The following is a 19841-nucleotide window of genomic DNA, read 5'->3' on the forward strand; positions in this document are numbered from 1 at the left end:
CAGAGAGCTCGAAGAAAAAATTCACGGTCGCATCTGGAGTGAGGTCGGGAGTGAAACGTTAACGTTGGAGCTGTAGCACTTTTAATCCCTGAAATATGTTAGCGTTGGAGCTGTAGCACTTTTTTAATCCCTGAAATGAAATCAATGTGCACCACGGATTTGGTGAAAGATTAAAAACGAGCACTTGATACATAACGGTGCTCTGGACCATATTCATTAAAGGGGTACCTTCTGATCTTTCTCCCCTTTCCTTTATCTGTCTATATATATATATATATATATATATATATATATATATATATCATCTTCTGAAATCAAAGGGGGAGTCCATTTTCAGATCTCTGCAGACTCATTAAGGAAACATCAAAAAGTCACCTGTGATAAATAGAGAATGAGAAATATCCATCAGCATCCTCCAAACTGAAGAGTAATTTGAGGAAGAAATTAAAATTTCTGGCAGAAAAATGATAAATATATGAAAATGAGCCTTGTGTTTGAGTGCACATTGCCTGGAGTTTTTTATTTTATTTTTATTTTTTACAGAACAACCCCAGGTCACTGAGAACATATCGTTGGGTGGCAGTCTGTTATATAACGGCTAGGGAACTGGGCTTGGAACTCTAAGGTTGTTAATTCAATTCCCAATTGGAGTGTTGCCAATGTACCCTTGAATAAGGTATTTAACCTGAATTCCTTCGGTAAAAATATCCAGCCATATAACTGGATTGTATGGCTCAGAGTAAGTGTGCCTGCTAAATGTTGAAGTGTAATGTATCTTCACTTACAGCAATGTAGGGTTTATTTATGGACTCATTCATTGGTTTGTACCTGACAAGTTGTTTATACTTGTGGGCAAGTAGTACAATATGGGCTTTTAAGAGGCATTTCTCTGAAACCTCAGGAAGTCTTTTAAGAGGCATTTCTCAGAGGAATGGTTCACTTTTTTTGCCTTTTGGCCAGGTCCCCTGCATGTGACAAAGTGTAGCCAGGTGTTCCGTCAATTAAATTGGGAACCTTGTCACCAGACTGACTTCATTTAATTGTATTGTGCTTGAATAGATTTACAATAGCTGGGGAGCGTGTGCTCGGGTTGCTGAAACGCTTTGGTGTTTTTACCGTCTTCGCAGAGCTTCCTGGCGTTCTGCTCACAGCCCAGTCAACATCAGGATACTCTGCCTTATTATTCCTCCCATGGTGATGTCAGAAGTGACAACAGGGCCCAGCTATGGAGCATGGGAAAACCATTTAGCTGCATTGCTTCATGTTGTCCTGTAGACAATGCGAGAGTTTTGTGGGAGGTTGGTCAAAAAAGCAAAAGTATAATACATGTTAAGGTATTTTCAAAAGGAATGCAATTCCTTATGAGCGAAAGTGGTTTTGTCTCCCACAGTCATAGACCTCTGAGTGTATTTTTTATAGTTGTACGCTTTTCAAGCTGTCAACGGTCAAATGGTTTACATCAAAGGATAGAAAGGAGTAAATATTTTTTCTGCATTATACATAAGTGAAGCCTTGCTGCTTCGGGTGCGGTTCCCACACAAAAGATAAGTCTGTTCAGTCTGACAACTTTTGTATCTGAAAAATGGTCTTATACTCGGTAATTCAATGCCATGTGGTGATGAACCTATCCTTTGGGGTTCCCCGCCTGCAACATTTTACCAGGCCAAGAAACCGGACGAGATAGCTGGAGGAGTGGGTGAAATGAGGTGATAGGAAGATGCAATGCAGCAAAACAATTTTCAGCAACACAACGAAGTAGCAGGGGTTTCAGTATTGGAACTATGGTTTATATGTGCTTGATTTTACATGAATTAGACAATTATAGGAAACAAAGTTAATTTGAGTGTCACAGCAAAGTGCTTCTTGTGCCTTGTTAAATTAAATATATCTGCCAATTTATTTAACCTGAAATAAGAGTATTGTGATTTTACCCATGAATAGAAGCGACACTTTGACTGCATACGGTAATTACTCATCAGAGTTAATAAAAGTTACATTGCTAATGCATCTCCTATACCCAGTATAAAAATTGACTGTGCTGAAAATGTGCTTTCAGAATTTTGTAGAATTCCACAGTATATGGGTAACTCTACAAATTATTGCAATTTTTAGATACTGTTAATTTAAAAAAAATAGTCCTACCCTGAAATACATCACTCACTGTGTTTTCAAAAAATCCTTAATTTTTTAAGCGGCAGTTCCAAAATGTGCATATATTACAAATGATCATATTTGTCAGACATTACTGGACCATTTGTCATCTACCTTGGAATTTGCAATGTTCTGCATTTGCAATATTCACTCGGTTAATGTCATGCCTTCCAAGCCGTTTTGATCAAACAGGAAGGTTCAGTTGCCGGTAACAGCAGTGAAATGGTGCTTAATTAGGGAAGCTTTTTCACCTGACAAATTAGTTCATTGTACAGCCGGGCTTGCCACTATCAAGGCTGTAAGTGCTCAGGATTTGTCTGGCAATTCTAGTAGCTAAAACTGCAATTTGAACTTGTTGAGGCTGGCTTAGCACTCTGCAGCAGGGGTATTAAATAAGATTTATCAGTGAGGGCCCCAACTGTGGTTTATAGGCCATTTCCCCCAGATCTCACTCCAGCCCCTCAATAGCCCCCCCCCCCCCCCCCCTCCATCAGCCACCCTGTAAATAAATCAGACACAACGGCAAGGTTTCAGTCTTTGGAGATTTAATTTACCTCGCGCTCAGTGAGCCAGCGCGGGTTATTTTCGCACCAGCAGCGCGGGATGGAGGGAGCGGCGAAAGTGCGATGAAAGGCGCAGAAGAGAAGAGGGGGCCGAGGCCGGGGCCGTCTGCGGTGACATCTCTTTGTCCGCCCGCCCCTGGAAGAGGGGCTACGGAATGGAGGCTCCGTCGGACCGTGGCAATTATCCATGTGTTGCCGGGTCTCCATTTAAGCGTGTCCGTATAAAATTGAAAGCCCCTTTGGTGATACAAGAAGTTAATCTCGGTCCCGATGGATCGATATTTCGGAAGGGCCGAAAGAGGGCCCTCCTCAATCAGCTGCGGACAGCCCCGGAGGGGACGGGGGGACGGGGACGCCAGAAAGGTGTTTCAGAGACGCTCGTGATGTTTGACGCGGGATTCGGAAACGACCGAGGCAGACCAAAAATCCAAATCCAAAAGATCCATGTTGCTGAGGGCTTTCTCTTTTCAAACGTAAAGCAGAGTTATCTGCATCTCCTGGAACAAAAAAAAAATCCATTCACGGGCTTGAAGCCTGATGAGTTCTGATTGATTTAGGGGAATGGCGAGGATTAGGGTGGAAGTGTCCTGATGTTTATTTATGGGACGGAAATAGGGTTACCGATGGTCAGAGATTGCGCATGATTGAAGGCAATTTCATTGAGAGTCTCTCTTTCATTTTCCATGCCTAACAATTGTCATTTAATCTTATTTAATCGTGTTTTTTTTGTATACCATCAAGGACCAATAATTGTCTTTGTATCTGATAGTCAGTATTTCTTTCATGGATGTTGTCCCATGAATAAACATGTCTTTGAAATTCACTCTCGTGCAGGCTCATGTTTTCCTCTAGTCTTTCCTTGACCTTGCACACGTCTGCCCTTATTTGTCATGGCGACGAGAATTCTCAGATAGCAATATCAGTAACGTGAGTTATTGAACAACTGAAGCCTTTTATTATTATGTTGTCATTTTCTATTTTCCTTATATGGAAATGACTTGCCCTTTGTGCTTCTTCTCTTATATATGGAGTGGTTTGCTCGAACAGAGGCCTCGTCTTATCCCTAGCGCATGCTAAGCAGCCTCATCACCAACAGCTACTGTGGGAGGCCCCGGTCTACTTTGTCAACAGAGGTGGCAGGGAAACTAATGAACACTTCATTGCTTATGAAAGTGGGAGTTGCTCGCCGCTCTAAGTCCCTAACCTTCCCGTTAAGTCAATTAAAAGCCATTAGCGAGGAACGGCGCGGCCCGGCGCGCGCCGCCACGGCCTCCATAACTCAAGTGGCACCGCGCGGGGGGCGTCTGATGTCTCGTATCGACTGCTCGCGCCCCGCTCCCCTCCCCTCCCCTCCCCCGCGCCGCGCTTCGATCTTCTGGGTCGCGGAAGGCACGTGCTGCGGTGGGCACGGTCCCCCCCTCAGGCGCTTAATTTCAGAGCTCGCTATCCCGCGCGTCGCGCAGGTGTTCCCTCTTAAAAAAGCATGCTGGGTTTGGATGACTGATTTCCTGCAGGGGATTGGCTGGGAGGGCGTCTACTCCATTTTAAGTTGGAGTGGATGTGAGAGAGCTGCAGAGACTAAGAGTTTCCAACTACAGAAGCAAAAATGGCCACCTAATATGAGATTTTTTTTAAATTCTCGTTTGAAAAAGGGTTCCCTAAATTCAATTTTCTGTAATTGGCACAAAACTGTATTCACCTCTTCAAAAGCACGTATGTGTCAAATCCAGCCAAAGCTGATTGCTTTAAGTGGGTATTGTGGGTGATGGCGCTCAATTATGTGAATATTCATGAAATTGGATGTGTGGTTCAGGCCCTAGCTAGGGAGCCTGGCAGTGATATATTGTTTACAGTTTTTCTGTGAACAGTTTGGCAACACAGTAAATGAACTTATTCGCAGACTCATTTTGAAAACCAACTTTGAAAATGCCCATGTTCTGGATATCCAGCTTTTCTTCAGCTCCTTGGTGTGAGCATTTGTTGAAATGCATGGTTTCTTTAAATCCTGTTGTTCCATAGTATGTTGTTACTGTGTTAGATGAGCATTGAAAACCACTGCAATACACCATCTTCAGTGTGTCTGATAAGCAGAAATCAGCGTAATGGCATGGGCACAATCATTCTTCCGGAGGCAATGATGGGGATGTGATGCTGAATTTTGAATGGGGATCTTAAAACCATCTGACCCGTCGTATTTGAGTTCATCAGCTGTTTAACATGTGACTCTCATCTTTTAGGTTAAGCCTAAAGAGCCTGACAAGCCCTATGGAGAATCCTGTGTGTTTATTCATTTATTCTCGTTTCACATAAATTATTCTAACACTGCTTGGCAGTCTGAGGGGAAATGAGGAAGGTCTGACGAGATAAACCGCTCCACTGTCCGCAGGCTCTTCCTCCCCTGGTGCTGGGGATGAATGTGGCCATAGGGGTGTTGTCAGTCTATCTGCAGCGTGATTCGTGCGTACCATTGGCCGGTGAATTTAAGCCAGTCACCTCTTTTGGTTATTTTCAGTCGTGTTGTGTACCTAATGGGAACGAACGCCTGAGTAAACGCGGGACTCAAAACAAGGGCAAACAGCAGTGGCTTTAATGCCCGAGAGCTGTATCAACAAACATGAGTCAGTGCGAAAACAGAAATTCCTTTCCGGCAAAAACCTTGGTGACCTGGCCCTGTGTTGCCAGGGAACATCTTAAAATATGACTTTGGCTCGCGGCCCTTGTCTTCATCACACGTTTGTTTTATTCACCGGGACACTTCTTCTCCAAATAGCTCTCCAGTGTGATTCTGTCCGTGGCCTCTTAGCTCATTACAAGGGATTTAAAATTCATAGTGGCAATCCATCGCGGGTAGGTGGACCAGAAGGTAGACTGTGCCTCAGGAGATTCCGGTTAGCCATGCTTTTCGTTTTATTTTAGATTTCTTCACGCTGAGAGAGAAGTGTCTAATTCCCGTTCAGTGATTTGTTGACACAAATGAAGACTGAGGCCAGAATTAATCCAGCTTTTGTTCTTGGTAACTTGCAATCGTAGGTTTTTTTTTTCTTCGCTGACCCAAATTGAACTCCCGGCTGAAAAAGAAAGAAAAAAGAAAGAAAGACAGAAAAAAAAGCATCCCTTGCATTTACTCTTAAGTCAAAGTTAAGGACAAACATTGGCTGAATCCTGGTCCTGGCCACGCCCCTTTCCCGCCGGATTGGCTGGTGTTGTAAGTGTTCTGGAAGAAGCGAATGTGGCAGGTTTACACGCCACACCAGGCAGTGCGCCGAGCGAGCGTCCGCTCAGCCCCAGCAGGTGACGTGAAGACCGCAGTCGGCGATAAGAAGCAATGACACGGCTAATGGCTGCTGACGAATTCCTAGGGCCGCGCGTCCCTTCGCCGACGTTAGGGATCAGATCGACGAGGCGGAGATATCGGTTTGCAGAGTTAGCGATCGGGAGGAATTTCCGGGCCTAACACTCCATGCTCATCCAAGGGCTTTACCTCCTGTAGTATTTAGTGTAATCCATACATATTCATGAAGCAAGGGAGGGAGGGGGAGGGGGAAAAGTCTTAAGCAGTCTGCGGAGATGGATTGTTTGAAGGACAGCAGTACAGAGCTCACTGCTGGCAGTATCTGATGGAAGAATTTCCATCCACACCTTCAGGGATCAGCACTGAGGTAGTCCATCAATAACTGACAAATCCCACGTCTGTCAATCACGCCGATGTAGCTGCCTACAGCCCCCCGGCGTAAAGAAGAATACTCGAGCGCAAAACCCGTAACTGACAAGGCACTTGATCTGTGATGTATAATTATTCCAGAACCATCTCTCAGAGTGTTGCTTTATGGGTAGTTGAGTGTTTGCACATCCACCATGTAATTGCTTTTCATCAAGGTAAATGGGGAAGCCAGGTGACAGATTTTCAATTTTACAGATGGTCTCACTTTTGTCAGCTGATTACAGTCGCGCTGGAAATTGTTTTTCAAAAGTATATCTCTGGCATTCATCGACAATGATGATGACGATGATGTATAAATAGGCGTGCCGCGCTTGCAAACAAATCAAATATTTTCAACACAGATGTGCTTGAATATATCCAAATCCTCTTTGACATTGTGAAAAGATTTATTTGTATGTGTTTCTGTCAGCTTTTATATCAATGCCGTTCTTTGACTGAGGACCAATGGTTTCCACAATTTGGTCGTCTGATTTTTTTTTTCTTGACATATCAGCTGCGTGTCAGTTCTTTATCGGCTTGTCGTACGACAAGACAGGTGCTCTTAGAAGCATCAGCCAATGCCTTATTACTCCTGTATTGCCACTTTAATGAAGTCCCAGGGTGGTTGGAAAAAAGCTCCGCTGTGTTGGAAAAACTGGGGTTTATTTTATTTTGCTTCTGTTCTTTTTTATTACAACTATTTAATGCATCGGTCCTCTGTGCATCTGTATTCTCGATAAATGAGTTTTGCCGGGAACATTGTCAATTACAGATTACAGATATTACAGATCAAGTATTAATGCTTGATATTTTTCATATACTGAGGAAATTTGTGCAGAATGAAAAATGAATAATATTAATGCATTTACATCTGTTTCAAGGTAGCTGAACTATCTTATACTTTTCCATATTGATTTTTTTTTTAATGACAAGATGAGTGTGTCTATGATCTAGTCTCCTAAACCTATTTCAGTTTCATATCGTGGTTTAATATATGAATTCAATTGCCATTCTTCGGCCAAATGAAAACACTGCATTAGTTTTATATACAGCATTTATTAATGCACTGTATGTTATGCTCTGTCAAAGCGATATGACAAGTACTCTCTAAAGTATTGTGTCAATAATGTGCCTCAATGCAAAAATCACTGTTGCAGGCTTGGAATAGGTCACAGTGAGGCACATGTTGAGAATCTGTCTTATCCCCTACCCCCTGCAGTGTAGCCTCAGCCAATATTGTCTGATTGAGTTGATGTCTGACTTTGTACTGGCTTATTGACAAACCGTCAAAAGTGGCACAGCCAGGAGCAGACCCATCAGTGAGTTTGTTTTCTTGCTTACATCCCTTAACCCTGAATGCCATGTTCCATTCTATCCACCCTCCTCCAAAGTACTCTCTCTGTACTTTGTTCCAGCCAATGCAGACATAATATCCTGTTGTACTAATGTGTTGGTGGGTTAGTTATATTATGAGATTCAGCTGTGAGATGAGATTCTGAGGTTTCTACGGAGATGAAGCTCATATTAACATTTTGCTCATCAGCAGTATGGTTTGATTTCTCTCTGGATGCAACTGAAACAAACGAGATGCGCAGGGATAAACATGGCAGAACTGCCTCAACTATGGGATTACGGGTTTGAATCCATCATGTGGAATTCAAGTGGAATGCGTTTCAATGAGGCTCCTCACTATAAAACATGCTGTTACACTAAGCGTTTTTCTGTTTAAACACTAGTACTGGAGCTCTGAGTTGGAGCCTTGTCTGTTTTGTGCATATGTGCGTGTGTGCATATGTGTATGCATGTATGTATACAGTATGTGATTCACACTGTGTGTGTGTGTGTGTGTGTGTATGTGTAACTGTTTGCAAGTGCATGTAATTGTGTGTGTGTGTGTGTGTGTGTGTGGGTAACTGTTTGCAAGTGCATTTAATTGTGTGTGTGTGCATGTGTGTGCGTGTGTGTGTGTGTGTCATTGTTTGCAAGTGCATGTGAGTTCACACAGAGGTCTGGCGGCTGAGAGAGGCAAAGTGCTGACGGGGCCCTGGCCCCTCTTACCCCTCTCAGCTGCTCTCCCCTCCCCTCGGCTCCGGGGATTAGCCCGACACTCTCTGACACTCCCGCTCTCGAACAAAGCCCGGGCCCGTCCAAATCCGAGGAGGCCCTCGCTGCGAAAAGCATACACCGAAGTCGGTTTCATGATTCCGGCGGATTTCTGTCTCTCTCTCTCTCTCTCTCTCTCTCTCTCTCTCTCTCTCTTAGCTCCTGTTAAAAAATCCATGAAAAGCCCCCAGAGGTTTGCTCCTGGCGTAGGAATAAAGCGCCCGGTGTAAAGGGCTGTGAGTTTAGTGTGGCTGTGAAATGGTAATGCTGGTTTGCTGGAGAGGAGCACTGTTGGGTGAAAGGGAGGAAGGAGCTTTGTCAGATTGAGATCCAGGTAACCCACTTTTCTGGCTGTCCATTTCTCTTTGATTGCAGAGAGCTGATGAAGCAAAAGCACCGACAATGGGGGGGTAGTGAGAGGAAGGGGAGGAAAGCTGTTAAGACACTCACACACACAAAAAATAAGCCGTACATGGAAATTCAGCTATTTCCAAACGCAGCCCCATGGTTCAAATTAAGTAGATAACCAAACATATAGCTTAGAGAACTAGGAGTCCTTCTTCATTCATCTAACTGGGCTGCAGAGAGGAAAGGAAATGTATAATATATCGACATGTGGGAGAGGGAGAGCGAGAGAGATAGGGAGAGAGAGAGAGAGGGAGAAGGTTTGGTTTAATCTTTAGTCCTTTAGCCGTTTCCACCAATCGCACATTTATTGTCTTAACTCGTTGCCTGGCGATGCTCTTATTGGAATTGATCTCCGTTACCCAGCACTCTGGGCATCGCCTGTTGATCTGCGAGCACAGCAGCGGGTCCACCTTCATCCCCATGAGTCGTCCCGATGGGGAGGGCCATCCGCGCTCACCAGGTCACGTGACCCGCGCCCGCAGACGCGCACTTATTCATCCGCCGCGTTCCTGTGGGTGGCCGCTGCTCCGAGAAGGGGGGGGGAGGTGCCATCTGGCAGCGGATAGGCCGAACGCTAAGCGCCTGTGTAAAAATTAACGGGCGTAATGAGGAAATAAGTGACTTATTGGCCGCGCGCTCATTGCCTTCGTTAAGGCGGATATTTACGAGCGTCTATCAGAGGAGGTGCGGAGGGGAACAGCGTGCGGTTTATGGACCGTGAATTGTCACCTTGTTCCAATTATCCGTTACCTTTCACCACCGCAAGTGTGGAGGCATTAAGAAAAAGACGAGACTCATAATTAGGCATTTTAAGTGGGAAGTAAATGTGTGAACTCTGACTTAATCAATAGCGTCGCTCTGTTTTAGAACCATGTGCATTAATACGCCCTCTTTAGTATATCCGGATGCTTTATTGGGAAAATGATCCCATTCGAGTGATGCGTTCAAAGACTAGCAGAGATTTAATACCATTTTGTCGAAAGGCTTTTTAACAGACCAATTTAGTCTGATGATTTCCGATTGACTGATGAGGTGTAAATGGTAGTGAAAGGCCATTATTACAAACACATTATACTGTGACAGTTTCCTGAAATGTTCATTGTGACTGAATAATAAGTCAACAAGGGAAACGTCAGTTTAAATGCACTTTTGACTCATTTACCTTTTCATAAATGCTAAAATGTTAAAACGATGCAAAATGACCATGGAAATTTTTTTTTTTCTTCTAAAAGGAGCATTGTCAGTTGGCATTTAACATTTCTTTTAAAAACTGGCATATGTTTTCTTTTATCTTTCATGTTCTTTGATTAAATTTAGACTTGCTTTGTTCATCTGTATTTGAATGTTTATTTAATGTTTTATCCTTTAGATAAATGTGAAAAATATGTGCATCATATTCTATAATGACACAATTCCCACTGAATTTACTTATTTGTTTGTTTTGTTAAGACCATCATCATGAATATACTGTATAGGCCTAATGGATAATCTGAAAGGATTTTTGAGTTCGGTGTCCTGCCTTCCATTTCAGGGTGAATTGAGAGGCGTAATTAACATGCTGACCATGCTGTTAACTAACAAGAAGCCTGATCTACCAAGTTCACCGTCCAGTCCTATATCAATCTGATCTTGTTAAACTTTCAGTCAGATCCTCCCTGCCAAAAATGCTAATTCAGTGTCAGAAAGGTAATTACGAGACTTCGCCAAAGTTCACCATTTTTAATAAACCTGCTTCTGGGCTGACATTTAGAGGTACAGTTTCATGCAGAGGAAGAAAGGCATGTTTTATTCATGCCGAAGAGCTCAGCTGAACATTCCCCTCGGAGGAAATGGAGGGCCGCGCCGTTCAAAGTCATAACGGGTTACTTCTTCACAGTTCCGTGTTTATCCGCCGATGACAGAAGCTAAATACATGGGTGCGAGAGGAGGAGGCATTCTAATCTGGCCTCTGCTCTTCTCATTGTGCGGGAAAGAGTGTTGAAATCAAGCAGATTGTTTCACTCCGAGAGAATCACGGGCGAGGGAAATCAAAGCCGGCACCCTGGATATTTCTCTTTAGCGGAAAGGACGGGTCCTTCAGCGCGTTCTGTTTCGACGCTGCCAGGCTTTATTGCCGATCGCAGATCATTCAGGACGCGGTTGAGCAAAGGTGAGCGGAAGAGAATGGCTTAAACCTGACCATGGTCATTCCAAAGAAAATGAACCGAAAGCTCTATTCTTTTTAAAGCCTTTGGTGTGGTAAGATACTTAAGTATCCTTCAGAAGAAGGAAGCACATTCAGGTTTTCATAGTTTTTTTAAGGAGATGAGTTTATTTCAGTGTGGCACAGACACGCATACAGTTCAAGTAAATTGGGGGATTGTGGCTGTGAGGGGGTGCAGGAGTTCCAAAAAAGGACCATGTTTGCCTTTTATTGCCATTCAGCTTTCTGCTAATAAGATGATGGCACTTGTACACAGTTGGCATAGTTCGTAGGGAGGAAAAACTTGCCTGGTGCATCTTTGTCAACTTCTCAACTTCTTTCTGCAACAAAAGAGCTTCACAGTGTTTATTTTTGTCCTCACACTTTTTGTACTCGTTTTGTTCTCACACTTGGAAAACAGGAAAGGGGAATTTCATACAGAAAAAGATTCTTCAGTGCCATAAAATGCTATCATTAATGTACTTAAATGTAAATGTACTGTACTAGTAGGTTTGAATAATATCTTTTGAGATTATGAGATTGAGAAGGCTGCTCTTCCTCAAAAGCGCTTCAATAGCAGCCAAGTTTCTCGTATTGTAGAAGACTTAATCGGAGACTAGCACATAGCATCCCATAATTCAAAACAATTCATCAAAACTGTTTTATTTAAATGAGATTATGCCTACTCAGACCCCAGTAAAGAATCTCCAACACTATTAACTGTATAGCCATTTTTGTTGTCAATCCTTATTTTGAGGCTTTGTTTTTAAATTTTTGAGTGCTGGTTTCTTAGCTTTTGGGGTAATTATGCAATTCCTATTAGAAGCTGACATTTTAACATCTTCACGTTATTATTTGTGATGCTATTTTTTTAAAGAATGACACAAATGCCATTGTTCTTAAATCCAGAACTGTGCATCATGTTGGAAATACTGTACACTTGGTGATACCGAATTTAATGTACTAAAACAAATGCACTAATTTAATGAATTTTATATGCAAAAAAAAGAAGTATTCACATGCACAAATATATACACGGGCTTCCTCAGGGCTGTTGTCGAACTGGGAGATGTGCAAAGGCGTCAGTCGTGGCGAAATTAAGGATCCGTCAGGAATCAATTCCTGTGAGGCAGCATCAGCATTACCCACAGTTCGCTCGCTGGATCATACTTAATGAATTATTTCCGCAGGTTGTATGTATGGCCTTACTATACAGCTCCTGCTGCAGAGAGTGGCTGTGAGGAAGGAAACTCATCTTACCCAGCATGTGAAACAATTTTCTACCTGTCACTCAGTGATGTGGGAAAGAGTGCTCTACAAGAGGCTTCCTCTTTTCTTTCTCCATCCGTCCTTACCGTCTGTTGATTCGCCTTCTTAGTGTAATCATCTCAGGTTTACAGCCCTCTGCAGATTGTGCTTATCTCTATACAAGGCTCTTGCCGGAACAAATAAATACACTCACGCGTATTTGCATTCTTTCCAAATGCTTTACAAACACAGAATTTCACACTGAAGCCATGTGATTTTTTTTTTTACATCTTCGCAGAATCAAAAGACTGAAATAATAGGTAATTTGCTTTCAAATAAACAGCCCTTCAATGTGGGTTAGTTGGCCGTTCATTCCTTGGCTATTAGTGGCGTAGGTACCATGCATGGTTTACTGTATATGAATATATGGTATCAAAACACCAACCAATATATATTACTGAGCTAGGAGTGGCATACACAGATTACATTGTTTTATGTACAATTATTTTTGCAACTGGATATTTACTAAAGCATTTTGGGGCTAAGTATCATGCAGTGGACAAGGGCAGTGTCCCATCTGGAATCAAAATGGCACCCTTAGTTGCAACACAATTAGCTTTCACTACTTCATCTCCCATTCCACACTTATCCGTGAAGAGAAAATGAAAGTGCGAGTTCAGTATATAATTTCTGTTTAAATATACATAGAATTCTCTTTACCACTGTCTTCGCAATGCAGTCATCAGAGAATGTATATAATATTATTCAAGTATTTCTGTAGTGGTACAGAAGTGCTTCCGTGCTTTTAATTAGCACTTTAATGATCTGCTGATTTTTCCATTGCTGGGTTGATGATTACCCTTTAGAATTTCTATAGTTACGTACTCCATGTCATAATCTCTTTTTGCAAATGTGCGGCTTATTATTGAACTCAATTTATTCATTTAAAATTGTCTCACTGATTTCTCAATGAATTGGTTGGTAATTTATTGTTGAAATTCTGTACTCTGTTAGTAGTAGCTCTCACAGGAAATTCAGTTTTATTGGAGAGTGAAGTCAGTACTGTGGTTCAGAAGCAGCTTAATTTTTGGTCCTTTGGAATAAAACCCAGGTTCAATCCAAGCTGGTGCCAAATGTCAGGTTTTTATTGTACCAGATATTGCGCAAGATCACAATTCACTGATGCTGCTTACTGGTGCTATGCTACTTACATAACAGTGCTGCTTGCTACTTAAATGCTATGTGCTGGCTATGATCATAGGGGGCATATAAAATTAGGCACCAACTACTATGGCAAGTGTAAACGTGATTTGATATTTTGTTTTTAAAAAACATCTGTGACTCCTCAGATGATACAAAACACATACTGTAGAGTATGGTGTCATCTTTATGTCAACGTGTGTCAGCATAAAGGGATTCACAAATGCTCAAAATCACCTCTTGTGTTAGAGTAGACAGCAGTCCTTTCTTCAGAGCTGAATTATTCAGGTATTTCTGTACAAATTATACACTGTACAATCATATTACATCTCAATCATATTTAACGTGCAGGCAGAATGTTTGCTCGTTTCATGTTCTGCTTCACAGTTCATTACCTCTGCCCTTGCGAAGCATTCAGAACAACATACATGCAGGTTTTCCTTGAGAGAGCCAATATTAAAATATTAACTCTGACACAAATTGTATTTGTTGCTGTAATTAGGTTCCATGATAGCTTAGACATTGAACTATGAAATTATTGTTTTGTTTTGACATCCATTAAACGAACAAGTTTGGAGTGGCAGTTATATTTACTTTTTTAATCGCTGGCCAGGTGCTTTGCGCTCGAAAATGGCAGGAGCACACCAAGGCTAAATGCTCGATGATAATACCTCTCCTTTTTACAGCCACCTGGCAGTCTGCACATATAATTCTATTAGTGCGTGTTAGCCATTCAGCCATTTGTGGTTAAAAAACATTCATCAGATGGCAATAAACCCTCTCGCTCCTTCAAGACATTTACATGGAGACGTTATACGTCCCATTTTTCTTTCTTCGTTAGACGCGAGGCGGTGCGTATTAAACATCCCATGCCGCACCACGGATAATGAAATCGTAGATCATATCGGATCAGATCAGTCCGGTAACTCATGTGGGAAGGAAGTCAGAGGTGGCACATCGGGACGCGGGACGAGACAACAAAAGGGACGGATCATTCTTTTAATAACGACTTAATCGAACGATCGCTCAGCGACCGGTGACAGTCGGAGCCCGTGTCCGGGGCCCGAGAAGACGCGCACGTCTCGGGCCCTGTGCGAGACGTGTCAGCGGGCTGAAATATCGGCGCCTCCCGCGCGGTGGGCCCGACGCCGGTCTGGATTGAGTATCGTGTCATCTCCGCCCCGTCCTAGCTCTACCGGAGATAAACAGATGGCACCTGTTCACGACCATGTAAATGAAATATAAACGGCGGGCACACCCTGAGCCGACGCGAAGGGAAACAAATGAAGCCGGAGCCTCTCCGTCTGTCCGTGCTGAAATCCGGGGGGGCGGGGGGGGGGGGGCGGGGGGGGGGGGGGGAGGTTTGACGACAGACGTACGCCTTTACTGCACGGGCTGTTCCTGTGGGTCGGGGGCACTGCCGGTTGATTGATGTTTGCTTGATTCGGATGTGAAGTCACCGGGGGACAAGGCACAGTAATGAATAAGCCGCAGGTTGCAAAAGGCATTTGTGCAAAAAGGCGCCACAAATCATAATTTATGGTGGTGGGGGCGTGTGGGGGTTGGGGAAGGGGGGTGGGGGGGGAGGAGGAGGGGGTTTGCTGTAGATGAAATGCCGGTCTCAGGAGATCAAAGTTTATTTGATATTATTTGATATTGGAAAACCCCAACTGCTCCCTCATCCCTTTGGAGTGGTCTCCTACTTAAATCGGCCAAGGACAAAAGCCCAGTTAGGACTTTAAGGAAAAGACTCTGCTACACTCTGATTTTTAAAATAATAAAAGGGACATAGAGTACCTTACTTATCTTTCTTTCTTTCACTGATTTCTGTTTAAATAGGAAACATGGGCTGGGAACAGATTTTTTTAAAAAGATCAAGATGAGCAAAGAACTTGGAAGAACCATCACAGAGTGAACTAATGTTATATACAGTAAGAGACCGCAACAGTCACATCGTTGGAAATGTAGGGTTGCTATTTAGCTGAATGACCTACCTCAATACTGGCACTGTTGTCATGCTGTCTAAGTTTGTGGGTGACAAAGCTGTTATTGGCTGTTTGGTAGTCAGCTGTCAGAACCGTGTCATTTTTATCAATTGAACAATTACAATCAGCCTCCTGTCAGTTAGATTGGATGACTCTATGATTCTGCAGTGATGATGATTCGATTTAGAATGATGGCGATGGAGATATTTAGCTCTTTTGCTGAAACTTTCAGCAAAATCATGAAAGTGCTGGTTTGTGCATATACGTGTGTGTGTGTGTATGCCGGTGTGTGTGTGTTTTCTGTACTGTCCTTTATTTGTGGATTCTCCCTAATTCGAAAGGTACGGGCGAGGGGCTAAGCAGAGCCGGCACACAAAATGAGATTTATTGGTGGGACACGCCGCCTTTCACCACTGAATGTCTCGGCTACATCAGAGGGATTACGGGGAATCTTTATGGGATTGGGCGGTTATTACAGCACGAATCCTGGCAGTGACACGGATGCGCCCGTCGCGTTCTCCATTGTTCCGACCCCAGCAGAAATTGGATTCCCTTCAGCCCTGAAGAGGGGAGCCTTCTGTTGAAGGCTCCAGATCTTTTTTTGGGATAGAAATTGCCCCTTCCAGTCATCAAAACAAACCGGCTTGAGACCGCGGGGTTCGGTTTGCATCTTCAACCAGTTTTGTTCCGCTCGCGAAAATTGTTTTGGCTTCGCACAATGGAGAGCCGAACCGCGGGAGGTGCTGAAGTAATGAACACAGGAAATGATGTGGTGTGAGTGTGTTGTGTTTGTGCAGAGAGATTAGAGCAGGAATGGCTGCAGCACAGCCAGTCATGTGGCTCAGATAAGATGCATTCAAAACTCCACAGCCACAGTCCTGGCAATCGCTCCCGTCCCATTGCTTCTGGTCCTGGACAAAAAAATAGTTGTATGCTGTATGCCGAACAATGTTGACCGAACAAGCGCAGGATTGTTTTAAGCACTCTCTTGTTATTGTATGGTTGTTTTCTTTGATTTTGACATGGGAAGAATAAGCATGAAATAAATTTTCTTGACAGGTTTTCTTCCTCTTTAATGCTTTATCCCATGTACTGTGTCTCAGAACATCCTTGGTGTCAGTCCTCCATACATCTGCTCTAATGCGTGCATGTGTGTGTTCAAATAGCTATTTGCACATGCGTACATTTGTATGTACTGTACACGTATGCGTCTTGAGTTCCCACCAAGGTGTGTGCATGTGTGTTTGCCTGTGTTTTATAGAAGACTTAAAATGGTCTCCTCCTTTGACCTTCACAGGAACCGGCAGCGATGCCCTCCCGGACTCCTTGCCGTCCGTCCCGGGCACGCTCCCGCACTTCCTGCAGGAGCCCGAGGACGCCTACATCATCAAGAGCAACCCCATCAAGCTTCGGTGCCGGGCCGCGCCCGCTCTGCAGATCTTCTTCAAGTGCAACGGGGAGTGGGTGCACCAAAACGAGCACGTGTCCCGCGAGTACCTGGACGAGGACACAGGTAGGAGCTCCCGTACCTCCCGATGAGCTGGCCTGTCACAGGTCACTTATGAAAGACCATTGTGCCTTCTTTGGTGAAGATAGGTCTTATTTCCAACAGTGGTTTAACATTATGAATATTATTATTACCTTTGTTGCCAGTCATGCAACAAATTGAAGGGTGAGCTAAAATTCTAAACCGTAGTTTTAAAAGTGCAGAACTGCAGTGGAGAATATTATATATTGAAAGGCACAGTCACATTGTAGAAGTGCAATCTTTAGTGAACAGGCCCTCCAGTAAGGTCTTGGGGTGACCTGTTGGAACTAGGACTTCTAGGTTAAAAATATCCTAGGCTTAAAATAGACTTTAACATATTTCTGGATGCTCTTGTACTTTTCATTGCTTCCAGTTGAACTGATGGAGATAATGTCATGCACAATGAAAATTGTAGTTATGCTGTCTAGCAAAGAATGACAGCCAGAGAAGAGTGTGCCTTGGGAGTGCTATAACAGTAGTGTCCTGAGACCCAGCAGAACAGTTTTTTTTTGACATAATGCAAGTGTATGGGATGACAAAAAACAAAAAATATTCAATGAAAATATTTTTAAAATATATTATTTATTTTTATTGAAAGTCCCATGTAGTGTAGGTTTCAGCATATTTGAATACATGATTCTTAAGATTAAGTACAGACTCATGACCCATCACTGGTGAAGAAAATGAAATACTGGGTCTTAGGTGTATCTTTTGGGTCTTTGAAAGTCTATAATAGTGGGTTTGGTGTCACACATTTGCAACTTGACTACAATGGATTCACCCAATGGGATCTACAGATATTTCACGGTGAAAGAGCTCACTAAGCCAAATAGAAGAGAGGAAAGAAGACACACATACTTAACATTCACATAGGTTGGCTTGCTATCATGAGACAAAAAGCCAGTGATGGAAGGGGAGAAAAAACTCACAAAAGCATGGGACTGCATTAAAGGAAGTGAAGCTACAAGCTGAAAAGAGGGAATGGAGCTTGCTCTCGAACCTCACATGGGACCACTGCTGAACCACTGCGACATCAAGGAATGAAATCAATGCAATATATGCATACTGCAGACATCAAGAGAGCGCCAGAAAGTCAAACAGAACGATGGTGCATTCCATCACCTGTAAAATACGATTCGGAGATGGTTACACCAGAAGCACGGTGTGGAAGTTATTGCATTCTTACAGATTTATCACATTCATTTATCATATTTATTAATAAAACAAGACCAGGTCAAAACCTACTATATGGCTGGACTGGCCGACCAAAGGTGTGACGTCATAACTCGGCCAACCAATGGTGTAACTTCATCACTCAGTCAGTCACAGACATCCGCGTTTGTAGGGCTGGCCCCGCTGTTGCGGTCCAGCCAAAAATAAAGCTTGAGAGCCCATAATGTCTTTAAAAAAGGCCAATTCACAACCAAGTGGCTAAATGCGTTTGTAATGAACAGTCCCTTTAATGTGATTTGAAGTGTGTTGACCAACAGTGAAATTGGAGCCCAAAGCTTGAGATGTTAATATTGGGGACACCATCCCTGGGTGCTGAATTACATTGTTCACTGTTTAGTTGAGGACATCTAAGTAACGCAGCTTGCCATAGTATCAGTGGTGCATGGTTTAGTGAGTTACTCAATGGAATTTTACACTCAAAATTAAACAGGCTATTTGTTTGGCTATATATTAGCGTTGTTTCATTTACTCGAATGCCATCCCCCCTTCAATAGAACCTTCCCATCACAGAACCCCACCTTCCCCTCCTTGGTGCATGGACTGCCTTTAAATTTAGCTCTAGATTGCGCACGTCTAGATTAAAGTTAGTCAAAGCTCCGTGATACGTGTCTAGCTCCGCCTCCGGATATAAAGAGCTTGTCTTGTGGGGGAGGAGTTGTCCAAATTAGTCCCTTTAAAAAAAGCAGGTGTATGAGAATCCACGGAGCAGCTGTTGCTGATGAGATCCTCATTTTTATTTCCTGAAGGGTTTTTCCGGGGGAACAGAGTTGACGTGACGCCCCTTTTGAAATATGCTCTGATTAGTCTGTTCGAAAAGAAGTGTGTCTTGTGTTCGCAGAGGCCCCTCCGCAGGATAGGGCGTCTAATTGCTTCTGGAAGTTCATTATTGCGTGATTGCTGTGCTGTGAAATTGTTGTGTGACTGATAATGGGGAAATGAAAGCCGCCATCTTGGTTCTTTTAGCTTCGTGTGACAAAAAAAGAAGGAAATGGAACAAGGAAATTCATTTTTATTTTTCTTGCAATAACTCCCTTTTTTCCATACTACCATTTTGTAAGAAGAATGATAATGATAAGAAACGAAATGAATACAAACAGCATAAACAGGGCAAAAATAAGCCCTTATCTGATCGTTTCTATATTGCCTCGCACATTACTACATGATCACGGAGAGGGACAGGATTGTGCGAGTCTAGAGGATTGATGGGAGATGAGCGAAGAAAGATGACACAAAAATAGAGCAGCACCATTTTTGTTTTTTTCAATGCCACATGCTTATTGCAAACTCATAAATCTCTTCCCAACCGAATTTGAAGAAGTGCTTGGATGTGCATCTTAGCACCCGTTGGCGTTTCATGGACATATCGTCCCGTGTAGCTGACTTCCTAAAGATTGTGCTGTTGCTTATTAAAGATGCCAAACTGTGGACCAGTTTGAAAAATTCTTTTTCCAGTGTACTGTATTGGCAAAGGCTTCCATTTTTTCCAAATCAACAGCATTTGAAAAAAGTTAGATTTAGGTTTTATTTAAAAGTGCTCTAT

General features: G+C 43.0%; 1 protein-coding gene across 2 annotated transcripts in view; it reads left to right on the forward strand.

Annotated features, from left to right (window-relative positions):
• LOC118206860 (netrin receptor UNC5D-like) overlaps positions 1–19841 on the forward strand; it is a 169279-nt gene that overhangs the window by 94225 nt on the left and 55213 nt on the right. For both annotated transcript variants that reach the window (XM_035379995.1, XM_035379994.1), the window contains exon 2: positions 16838–17053. In XM_035379995.1, coding sequence (XP_035235886.1) covers positions 16838–17053 — 216 coding nt within the window. The remainder of the gene's footprint in view (positions 1–16837; positions 17054–19841) is intronic.

Source organism: Anguilla anguilla, chromosome 10 (genome assembly GCF_013347855.1).
Source record: "Anguilla anguilla isolate fAngAng1 chromosome 10, fAngAng1.pri, whole genome shotgun sequence".
Taxonomy (NCBI): domain Eukaryota; kingdom Metazoa; phylum Chordata; class Actinopteri; order Anguilliformes; family Anguillidae; genus Anguilla; species Anguilla anguilla.